Below are 11,262 nucleotides of genomic sequence, written 5' to 3' on the forward strand. Positions count from 1 at the left end.
GACAGGCCAGAATAACTCGAGCTCCTCTGTTGGCCAATTCCAAAGCTGTGGCCTTCCCAATACCCGTGTTGCTTCCTGATAGGAAATAGGAAACTTATCACTTCAAATAATGACACTAGTGACAATACAACAGGGGTGTCCAAAGTGCTGGCATGCAGCTGTTTTTATTGACCCAGAGCAATTCTAATAACAATAATTGAACAAGAAAAGTAAAAAATATATATAAAGTAGTGATTTTATGGGAGTACATTAAAATTTTATTGGAATAAAGTTGCATCCTTTCATTTTGGAAAAATGTTTGTACACCCTTGCAGGATATTTTGGACTCTCCAATTGTGCCTTAGATTTCAAAATGGCGCCTTTTGTCTTATTATTAAACCAACTGTGTTCTTGCTGTATTTTTAATGACATATCGTCCTTGTTAGCGTCACATTACTTGGCCAAGACAGTACAACAAAACAAAACACAGCAGATTGCGTCGCCCGTCTATGACGTCACAATGGTTTACTCTCAAAAATATTAACCCAAAATACCTTTTTATAGTTTTATGTGGACAAAACTATTCAAATTGCATGTAAATGACAAATTAAATTGACAAAACATTTAATAACGTCATGACGTCCAAGCAAAACAAACAGTTCAACACCGGCCCATCCCATGCACGTAAAAAGTGGAATAATGTCATTACCTGTCACGATGACAGTTTTCCCGTTCAGCTTCAAAGGGATAGATATCCTCGCCCCCCTGAACACACCATAGTAAATAAACAAGTAACAAGCGACGACTACTGCAAGGAAGCCAAGCAGCACGGCCATTACGCTGGGCCAAATAGATATGCGCATGTGATGAACGAGTTGTTCAAATTTCAAAAGATTTTTTCTCAATCGGGAGTCACAGTCTTCATTAACTCGGTCACCGACTCGCCGCCGTTTCGGATCAAGGACCAGAGTCACTTAAGGTTCAAAACACTCAAGTCAGTAAAATGAATCGAGTTCACCATTAACGCTTCTCACACTCGCATGCTGACGAAAACAAAGTATTTCCGGGTCAGTATTCTCAAATTCAAACATTGATAAAATGATTTTTTTGTTTTTTTTTAAGTAGTAAAATGTATCGATACGTGTGTGTCGTGAGTACCAATTTTAGGCACTAATTTCAAGGATAAACGAGTTTTACATTGGAGGCGTTCGTGTGGGCTCATGCGAGGATGATCCACTGGATGTCGCTGTGCTTCTGGCAAGTGTACAATATACATTTAAAATAATTGAAACAGTGACATTTATTGAATGTCCTAATGGCATTTTCAAGGCTTAGAACCCGATGTTTTCCACACAGGTTTTATAGTAATTCACTGAAGAAAATTACTTTTGCATTTTCTGACCAGAAAGATAAACGACAGGACACAATTACACAGTATGTAAATGCATATAAATGTATATACAGTATATAAATGTACGGTACGGTAAATGTAAGGTACTGTGACTCATGAACGCTAGGTTGAACGTAGCACAACATTATAATTGCATTAACCATGTTATTATGAGCCATGAAGGGTTGCGTTCAAAGACACCACCTAACTTAAGTTGAATTCACGTCTTGAGTGGACAGGTGTCTCTCCCTCGTTTATGGCGATAAGTGACTTTCCGCGAAGCAGGATTCAATATTCATAAATGGAATATTTTCCTAGTTAGTTTCCTAGATGGCAGGCTACGGTATCAGTCCTGGGACATAGGAGGCGGCCATGGCTTTAACCACTAGCAAGCTAGCAAGCTAGCAAGCTAACTGGTTAGCCTCTCCAATCTACTTATTCTAAACATAGACAGTGTTTGAAATGGCGTGAGGAAGAGGCCAAAACCTTACTACTCCCACACGGATCATTTTTCAATATTTTTGACTAACAATAGTACATAATTAACCACACAACAATGCTCATTTATTAATTAAATTTGAACCATGATGTAGCGAGTGACAACTGGGTTTCCGAGCATACTTAAATGCAGCAGAGTTGATGAGAGATAAGAATATCCACTTACTGTTTTTCTTAGTCTTTCTGTGTATTTAGACCACACAAAGTCATTGTTGTACTTTTCAGAGTGTCAGTGAATGCACCTCTGTGTCTTGTGTTGTTCCCAAAAGAAGCTGCCTCTTGACGGGAGTTATGGTGTTGGAATTGCATTTCTGGGGGGGGTACTATCGTGGCTCCGTCTGCCATCATAACAGACGGACGTGCCTTGTCATGAAGCGCATGACGCTAAAAATTTTTACACAATTGGTCAAATAAATTAGGCCCCATATACTGTGGTATTTGCCCTCTTCCTGGTTTCTTTTTTTATTTACTTGTCACACTTCAATGTTTCAGATCATCCAAAAATGTAAATATCTGAATAAATAACTGAATGTAGTTTTTAAATTAAACTTTTTATTATTAAGGGAGGGCGGCATGGTGGTCTAGGGGTTAGCGCGCAGACCTCACAGCTAGGAGACCAGGGTTCAATCCCACCCTCGGGCATCTCTGTGTGGAGTTTGCATGTTCTCCCCGTGCATGCGTGGGTTTTCTCCGGGTACTCCGGTTTCCTCCCACATTCCAAAAACATGCTAGGTTAATTGGCGACTCCAAATTGTCCGTAGGTATGAATGTGAGTGTGTATGGTTGTTTGTCTATATGTGCCCTGTGATTGGCTGGCGACCAGTCTAGGGTGTACCCCGCCTCTCGCCCGAAGACAGCTGGGATAGGCTCCAGCACCCCCTGCGACCCTCGTGAGGAAAAAGCGGTAGAAAATGAATGAATGAATTAATGAATTATTAAGGGAGAAAAACAATCCAAGGCTCCATGTACCTGAAGCTAATAAGTGGTTATTAGCTTCCCCTAAAGCTAATAAGTGGCGCCAACAATTGTAATCAAGCGTTTGTGATAACTTGCAATGAGTCTGAGGAATTTAGCAGAATTGTTGTCATTCAGCCACATTGGAGGCTTTTCCAGCATGGAGCCTTTTTAAGGTCCTGCCACAGCATCTCAATAGGATTCAGGTCAGGACTTGGACTAGGCCACTCCAGAGTCTTCATTTGGTTTTTCTTCAGCCATTCAGAGGTGGACTTGCTGGTGTGTTTTGGATCATTGTCCTGCTGCACAACCCAAGTTGGTTTCAGCTGGAGGTCACCAACAGATGGCAGAACATACTCCTTCAGCAGAATTCACTCTTCCATTTATCACAGCAAGTCTTCCAGGTCCCGAAGCAGCAAAACAGCCCCAGTCCATCACACTACCACCACCATATTTTACTCTTGCTATGATGTTCTTACGGGCTGCACGGTGATCGTGTGGTTAGCGCGCAGACCTCACAGCTAGGAGACCCTATGGACAATTTGGAGTCGCCAATTAACCTAGCATGTTTTTGGAATGTTGGAGGAAACTGGAGTACCCGGAGAAAACCCACGCATGCACGAGGAGAACATGCAAACTCCACACAGAGATGCCCGAGGGTGGAATTGAACCATAGTCTCCTAGCTGTGAGGTCTGCGCACTAACCACTAGACCGCCGTGCCGCTCATTATCTGGATCAGTCTTCGATATTTTGTAAAACCTGTTGGAATGCAGGCTGCACGGTGGTTGAGTGTTTAGCGCGCAGACCTCACAGCTAGGAGACCCGGGTTCCGTTCCACCCTCTGCCATCTCTGTGTGGAGTTTGCATGTTCTCCCCGTGCATGCGTGGGTTTTCTCCGGGTACTCCGGTTTCCTCCCACATTCCAAAAACATGCTAGGTTAATTGGCCACTCCAAATTGTCCATAGGTATGAATGTGAGTGTGAATGGTTGTTTGTCTATATGTGCCCTGTGATTGGGTGTACCCCGCCTCTCGCCCGAAGACAGCTGGGATAGGCTCCAGCACCCCCGCGACCCTCGTGAGGATAAGCGGTAGAAAATGAATGAATGAATGAATGATGTTCTTACACCAAATGTAATGTGATACACGCTGTCTGATCAGAGTCAGACCAGTAAGTATGGGCTTAATTGCATGCGCAAAGCCCAAGTCAGGATGAGTAGACACTGAGTAGACACCAATCAGAGGGCTTCCTATCAATTACAGAGTCATCGATCCACCATGGCAACGAGAGAGGTGGAAACCTTCCTCTGACGGAAGCAGAAATCCTCATAGAAAAAAAGTAAAGACAACACCACCGCAGCCTGTGGTGGTTCTACCTTTGACCTACATCCGCACTCTCCAGGCATTCTCCAGGGAGCGCCGTGAGGAGGGGAAAGAAAAACAAATCCTATTTACTAATGCTCAGTGCTCATCGTGTCCTCGTCAAGTCAGCACATATCTGTCGGCAACGTGCTGTTCATTTGTGTCAACAAAACACAGAAATGACAAAGTCAAAGCCATCAGGTTGTGCAGTTTAGAAAGAAGAGGAAAGAAAATGAGAAAGGGAGAAAAGCATGACTGTATGTACGCCACTTTATGGAATATATAAGATTTATTTGGTGGCTGTAGGCGAACTGCTGTTCATGTCCTTCCTAGACTGAGAGTGTGCATTGTGTAAATGTGTGTGTGAAGCAATGAACCTCCAGGAGAAGATTTTCCAGTGATTGCCATTTTAGTAGAAAACAAAGTCAACTACAGTGTGGAATCAAACGAATGATTTCATGCCAGATCACACATTCTCTCGCTGATTTCCCACAGCTTCCTCGCCGCGGCGTCATCTTTGGCTTTGGCATAAACTTCTCGCACCGTGCAGTTGGAGAAGTAACGTCCGCTGAGAGGTTCCAGCCCCTCCTGCAGAGCACAGTGAAGAGTGGTCTGGGATCCCTGAACGGTGTTTTTGAAGAAGAAGGTAGTCATGGGTTTGAGCAGCATTTGCAGCAACGTGCTGGTGTTCCTGGCCAGCTCGGAGTTGATAGCTCCTGCATGGGGGAAAGATGAATCAACGGATGAATGCACGGAGATTAGCAGGCTTAGATGACAACGCATCCACCAGCTCAGCTTACATTCCAGAGCACTGATAGTATCTGATCCAAAGACCTGCGGGTGCCTGGTCTGAGCTGCTTCTGTCGCTCGCCACTTCCAGCTATTCATGTCCTACAACGCTGTCACATGGAACCTGGCCACACTTTGGTTTTGGTTCTTTCCCATAGCATTACTATTTCAAAATGTCTTCATTATTATTATTTATTTTCACTTTATGTGACTAAAACAACCCTACTTTTTCTCATAGTATGTATTCTCATAATATTACCACTTTATTCTCTCATTAGATTATGACTTTTTCCCATAATACCTTCCAAAAGTCACAACTTTATTTGTTTCTCATAAGATTGACATTTAAAAAAAGAAGATATTTTTTCTTTAACATTATTTAATAGCAATGAGTTGAAATAGTAAAGAAATTTATATTCTATGTTAAAGAAAAAAATCCCAATTTTATGAGAAATATTGCAAGTTCATTCCCATAAATGTAGGAGTTGTTTTCTTGTTAGAATCAAACTTTTTTCTCATAATATTCTGAGAACTACACTGTGTCTGTCACTTTTTTTTATTTATTTACCAACTTTGTTGTTGTACATTTTCTTGTCGTATTTATGACTTTACTCCCATAATATTTTTACTTTATTCTCATAAATTTTTTAACTATTTCCTTTAGAATAATTGATTCTAAAAACATTTTTTACGATATTTCTATAATATTATGACTTTTTCCCAAAACAAAAGTTTACCCCTCACGAAAATACCTTTATGCTACTAAAATTATGTTATTTTTCCTTGTTAGAATATGACTTTTTCTCATAGTATTTCTTCTGTTGTTTATTCAGATTAGGACTTCTTTAACCTAATATTTAAAAAATAAAAATTCCGACATCTAAAAATATAGCAAATATTTAAAGTATTTGCTATTAAAACGGAATTATTTATTTTCATAATACTACAAGTTTAGTTTCATAAAGTGACAAAAACATTTCTGTGTAGAATCCCACTTTTTCTCATAGTATTTTGATGTTATCCTTGTGAAATGAATGACACCTCTTTTTCATTTCTGCTGTTTTTTCTTCCCATTATTATGACTTTATTCTCCATTTTGACTTTTTTCACAAAATGTTTAAAAAAATTCTTTGTATTTCATAATATTACGACATTAAAAAAAAGTTTTAAAAAAAGTTACTTTCTCTAATATTTCAACTTTATGCTCCAAACAGGATGTTATTTTTTTGGGGTTTTTTTTGCTGAATTCTATTTTTAGAATGTGATGCAGGCCACTAAAAAAAAAAACCCACAGGCAGCAAATGGCACCTGGGCCGCACTTTGGACACCCTTGGCATAGCCGTTAGCGTTAGCCAACAGGTCGGTGCTTTAGAAGAGCATTTCTGCTTCTACGTGACGAAGGCGTGCCCCCATCTTGGGGCCCAAATGGTCTAGCTTGGCGTGCCTTGACATGCTTGGAATGGAAGAAGCGTGTCTGCACTTGTCCACGTTGGTGGCAGGGCACCGTTTGTTTTTATTTCCAATGGCATCTTTTGTTCAAGTCTTGTTGGCTTTTGTTTGAAGAGGTGGGGTTTCCAATTTCACCTTCAAACCAACTCAGCCGGTTTGCCAGCTGGCATAAATCCATGAAAATGGAAATGCCGTAGCAGGAACGGTCAGATTACACGTGTTCACAAACATGTTGGAATCACGTCCATGTCAGCCTTCTATCATGTATTCATTTATTTATACTAATTATATTTACATATGATTTACACCTTTCTAAGTCTGGCCTGGAGCTGTTTCTTTCTTGGCGTACGGCACATTAGTTGATATATTAAAGTTTTTAAATTTTAAAACTATGAAAATAACAAATAAATTAAATGTCATGAAAATTAAGTACAAATATTGTGGGAATAAAGTCATCATTACAAGAAGAAAGTTGAAATTAAAATTTTAAATTTTAAAATTTAAAAAACAGCAGATATAAAAAAAGTAAAGTAATGTCAAAATATGAAGAGAAAAAAGGCACAAAAATAAATATTGTGAGGAAAAAGCAGTTATTTTAGTAGCACAGAGTTCAAATATTGAAAATAAAACACTATTTTTGTAGGTGAAAATATTACAAAAAATACCCAAACAAAACTAAGTGAAGTTGTATTTTTCAGAGAATTAGATTGGGGAAAAATTATAATATTATTACAATAAAGTCAACTAAAGTTGTAATCATTGGGAAAAACAGCAGAATTTTTCCAAGAATTAAGTCAAAATAATATAAAAAAAAAAGGCAGATACTTAGAATAGAAAAAGAAAAAAAGATGTCATCACAATGTTTTTCTGAAAATTTGAAAATTATTATTAACTATAATAAAAGGTTCAAAGTGAAAAGGTTCTAATATGGGAATAATTACAAAAGTACTATTTATCATTATTATTATTTGGGATGACTGATAATTATCAGTACCAATAATTATCGGGCTGATATTAGTATACAAATTTTTTGGGTATTGGATTTTATCTGTGTTGCTTTGCCTTTGATTTTTGTCACTTGTCAGTACAGACCTGGATGGAGGGCGTAGCAAGTGACCTTGGTTCCTTGCAGCCTCTTGGCCAGCTCGTGCGTGAAGAGGACATTGCACAGCTTGCTATCAGAGTAGACTTGAAGCTTCTCCATGCCCGAAGTCCCGAGCCCCAGAGCTTTGTGCTTGTTGAGGCAGTCAAAGTCAATTTTTCCAAAGTTATGCGCCATGGACGACACGTTGACCACCCGGCTTGGTTGACACTCCTTCAGACGGTCCAGCAAAAGCTCGGTCAGCAGGAAGTGTCCCACGTGATTGACGCCAAACATCATCCCCAAACCGTCTGCTGTCCGGCCCTGCAGGTAAACACCTGGGACAGAATAGCAGAACCATCATGCACAAATTGTGCCGCCTTGTGTGTTCCTTGTCATTTCCAGAATGAAAGTAAACTTTTTCCCGTCATTCCGGCTCTACCTGCATTGTTGATCAGGATATCTAGTCTGGGTTCGCTTCTCAGGAAGGTTTCGGCAAAGCTGCGGACAGATTTCAGACTCCCCAGATCCAACTGCATGAAGACAACCTGGTTGCTGCCGCTCTCCTGTCACAGCCACAAAATACCATTTCACCTTCTGGATTCACTGCAGGTACTTTACTGGGGAGCCCTAAAGGCTGGACACATGTAGCCAAATGTAGCCAAAAATCACATATATTCTTTTATACTGGATGTCATATATATATAAATATCCAGTATGTTTGAAATATATATATACTATATATTACTCTCTTCTTTATCACAGTTGCAGAGCATAGAAAACCTGTTTACAACCTTCTGAATGTCATGCTGCGCAGGACTGGAAAGGTGACTTCCTGTCTGGTGCTCTTATTTTGTGTGGTGTATTTCCTGCCAGGTATAGTATACAGCAGGGGTGGGCAAACTTTTTGACTCGCGGGCCGCATTGACTTAACAAAATTGACGGGTGGGGGGGGGGGGCATACTATAGTATATTCTACACGTAACAGTCTACCTGGAATTATTGTATCTGTAAAAATGTAGTACAATCAGCTATATGTACTTGTACCATGCTGTACCAAGGTTGTACCATGATGCCAGGTTGTATGTTAAGTTTCAATGAAATACTTTGGGCCGTATTCAAACACTTGGCGGGCCGCATGTGGCCCCCGGGCCGTAGTTTGCCCACCTCTGGTATACAGCCACGTCACCTGCGTGAATCTGTGCATGGCTGATATGTAGATCGACTGGTTCTCAGCCCCTTCGCTATCCGTCTGGCTCATCGGGGGACGTCTGGGATCCGTCCCTTGAGGAGGGGGGTGGTTAGCTAGCTGCACGTCTCCAGACCTCGCCAGACCGAGGTCAAGTCACCTCTGACGCCTGCTACATTTCCAGGTAGGGGCAAGGTTGGATTCGGGGGACGATGCACTGCGCCTCCCTCCACCCATGCTGGATTTTGCAAGACTGTGAGGGGGGGGGGGGGGTACTGTCCTGTTCCGCAGGACTGTAAGGGTGACTTCCTGTCTGGTGCTCTTATTTTGTGTGGTTTGTAGTATGCAGCCACTTCACCTCAGTGGATCTGTTCTGTTGGCTTAATTAACTAAAATAGACATATTAGTATTCAATATGCGACATGTAGTATTCTACACTGGTCACTAGGTGTCAGTAATGTTACATGTAATGTAATGTTCAACGCTAGTGTATCTACATATGTTACATCCCCTGTACGTATAGTATGTCATATATCCTCTTATTATGTCTACTATAGGAGTGTAAAGTAACTATAGGGGTGTTATTTCATGTCCGGAGGGCTCTAATAACAGGTTTTCTAGGCTCTGACTAGATATTCCAAATATGTCCAGACCGTAAAGGCACCCTGTCGTGCTAGCATATAAAAGTCATATAATAGCCAATACATACGCTATGTTTACTAGTTCCAAACAAAGTAGAAATATATATAAAAAAATGTCAAACATTATAAATATTTTCCTACGCTCTTGATTTCTTCAAGTGCAGCCTGTCCTCTTTGTGGGCTGCGACATGCCAGTATGACTCGGGCTCCTCTTCTGGCCAAGTCTATGGCTGTGGTCTTCCCAATGCCCGTGTTGCTGCCTGACAGGAAGCAGGTCACACGCTTGGTGTTTACTTGCCTTGTCGTCCAATCATAAATGCTATGTAAGACGTTTCACTCTTACCTGTCACGATGACAGTCTTTCCGTGCAGCTTGGCTTGGCTTGTGCACCGCTTTCCTTTCACAACAATGTGACGGTAGACGTAGGCGGCCCCTACCAGCGCCCCTACAACCAGCAGGGTGCAAAACATCTTCCCCCTTTAGACACCCCGAGAGTAATGTACTTAGAACCTTTTCAGCTAAGAGGTTTCCCCCTGATGCCCTCGGTTTCAGTGCAAAGAAGACTTTGACTCAAACATGCAAACACACCCATTTCCTGGCTGGGCGTGACAATGTCCTCCTTGTTCAGAGCCCCCAACAGACTGGAAGGACCAGAACAGACAATAAAGAGCCTGACGGATGAGCATGGTACGCTGAACAAAGTGCAAATGTGCATACTTGTTCATAGAGTCAACAACACCACACCCGCCACGAAACATCAGAAATTGGCGGCTGAAAAAGTGAGACAGCAGACGCTGAATGATCTCTAATGTAAACACCGACCCCATCGGAAGCCATTGGTGCTGGAAGTGGTCATGTGTGATACCATCCAATTCTGACTACAAGTCAGGCTGCTATCGGCGATACCGATCCGATACTTGATTTTAAATTCACTTGGTAAATTATACAAATTGATTACCTCCACCAAGCACCGCACAAACCGTTTTGTTTGTGTTCAAAATAACTTGAAAGGTTCTGAATTGATTTGGATGACATTTTCAGGAATTGTCGGAAATGTGATATTGTTAGAGCGTTTGGAAAAATAATATTCAGGACCATTCCAACATTAATTCATTTATTTTCTACCGCTTATCCTCACAAGGGTCGCGGGTGCGCTGGAGCCTATCCCAGCCGTCTTCGGGCGAGAGGCGTGGTACACCCTGGACTGGTGGCCAGCCAATCACAGGGCACATATAGACAAACAACCATTCACACTCACATTCATACCTATGGACAATTTGGAGTCACCAATTAACCTAGCATGTTTTTGGAATGTGGGAGGAAACCGGAGTACCCGGAGAAAACCCACGCATGCACGGGGAGAACATGCAAACTCCACACAGAGATGGCCGAGGGTGGAATTGAACCCTGGTCTCCTAGCTGTGAGGTCTGCGCGCTAAACACTCGATCACCGTGCAGCCTGCATTCCAACAGGTTTTACAAAATATCGAAGACTGATCCAGATAATGAGCGGCACGGCGGTCTAGTGGTTAGTGCGCAGACCTCACAGCTAGGAGACTAGGGTTCAATTCCACCCTCGGGCATCTCTGTGTGGAGTTTGCATGTTCTCCCCGTGCGCTCCCCTCCCCTACGGGTACTCCGGTTTCCTCCCACATTCCAAAAACATGCTAGGTTAATTGGCGACTCCAAATTGTCCATAGGTATGAATGTGAGTGTGAATGGTTGTTTGTCTATATGTGCCCTGTGATTGGCTGGCCACCAGTCCAGGGTGTACCACGCCTCTCGCCCGAAGACAGCTTTCTCCGCATACTATGATCCCCAATATGAAATGAATGGGGGACCTTTGAAATTTTAATCAGAAAAGAAATGAAGCTATAAAAACATATAAATTACATGTTATTTTAGGCAATTTTCAGTGCACATAAATTAT

General features: G+C 41.7%; 2 protein-coding genes across 3 annotated transcripts in view; both read right to left on the minus strand.

Moving 5' to 3' along the window:
* LOC131134500 (dehydrogenase/reductase SDR family member 13-like) overlaps nucleotides 1–1,010 on the minus strand; it is a 3,280-nt gene extending 2,270 nt beyond the window's left edge. Inside the window, exons 1-2 of the mRNA XM_058079868.1 lie at nucleotides 689–1,010; nucleotides 1–75 (exon numbers count right to left, since the gene is read on the minus strand). The exon at nucleotides 1–75 is cut by the window's left edge and continues 44 nt beyond it. Of these exons, the coding sequence (XP_057935851.1) occupies nucleotides 1–75; nucleotides 689–842 (229 nt within the window). The 5' untranslated portion in view covers nucleotides 843–1,010. The remainder of the gene's footprint in view (nucleotides 76–688) is intronic.
* Nucleotides 1,011–4,468: 3,458 nt separating this feature from the next.
* On the minus strand, nucleotides 4,469–9,912 carry LOC131134968 (dehydrogenase/reductase SDR family member 13-like). Of its 2 annotated transcripts, XM_058080720.1 has the most exons (5): nucleotides 9,676–9,912; nucleotides 9,474–9,592; nucleotides 7,945–8,068; nucleotides 7,514–7,840; nucleotides 4,481–4,899 (listed from the first exon to the last, which is right to left on the minus strand). In XM_058080720.1, the coding sequence occupies exons 1-5, from the start codon at nucleotides 9,800–9,802 to the stop codon at nucleotides 4,640–4,642; spliced, it is 957 nt and encodes a 318-aa protein (XP_057936703.1). In that variant the 5' UTR covers nucleotides 9,803–9,912; the 3' UTR covers nucleotides 4,481–4,639. The 2 variants fall into 2 exon arrangements, with proteins under 2 accessions (XP_057936704.1, XP_057936703.1); XM_058080721.1 differs by lacking the exons at nucleotides 9,474–9,592; nucleotides 9,676–9,912 and adding an exon at nucleotides 8,692–8,844 and having other exon boundaries at nucleotides 4,469–4,899.
* Between the last annotated feature and the right edge of the window lie 1,350 nt (nucleotides 9,913–11,262).

This window comes from Doryrhamphus excisus, chromosome 8 (assembly GCF_030265055.1).
Source record: "Doryrhamphus excisus isolate RoL2022-K1 chromosome 8, RoL_Dexc_1.0, whole genome shotgun sequence".
Lineage (NCBI taxonomy): Eukaryota > Metazoa > Chordata > Actinopteri > Syngnathiformes > Syngnathidae > Doryrhamphus > Doryrhamphus excisus.

What these genes read in the sequence shown, in the direction of transcription:
- LOC131134968 (XM_058080720.1), bottom strand. Translation starts at nt 9,802, where the DNA reads ATGTTTTGCACCCTGCTGGTTGTAGGGGCGCTGGTAGGGGCCGCCTAC. An exon ending in TATCCTGATCAACAATGCAG is followed by an intron (nt 7,841 to 7,944) that starts GTAGAGCCGGAA and finishes ATTCTGTCCCAG; the next exon opens with GTGTTTACCTGCAGGGCCGG. An exon ending in TTGCTACGCCCTCCATCCAG is followed by an intron (nt 4,900 to 7,513) that starts GTCTGTACTGAC and finishes TCCCCCATGCAG; the next exon opens with GAGCTATCAACTCCGAGCTG.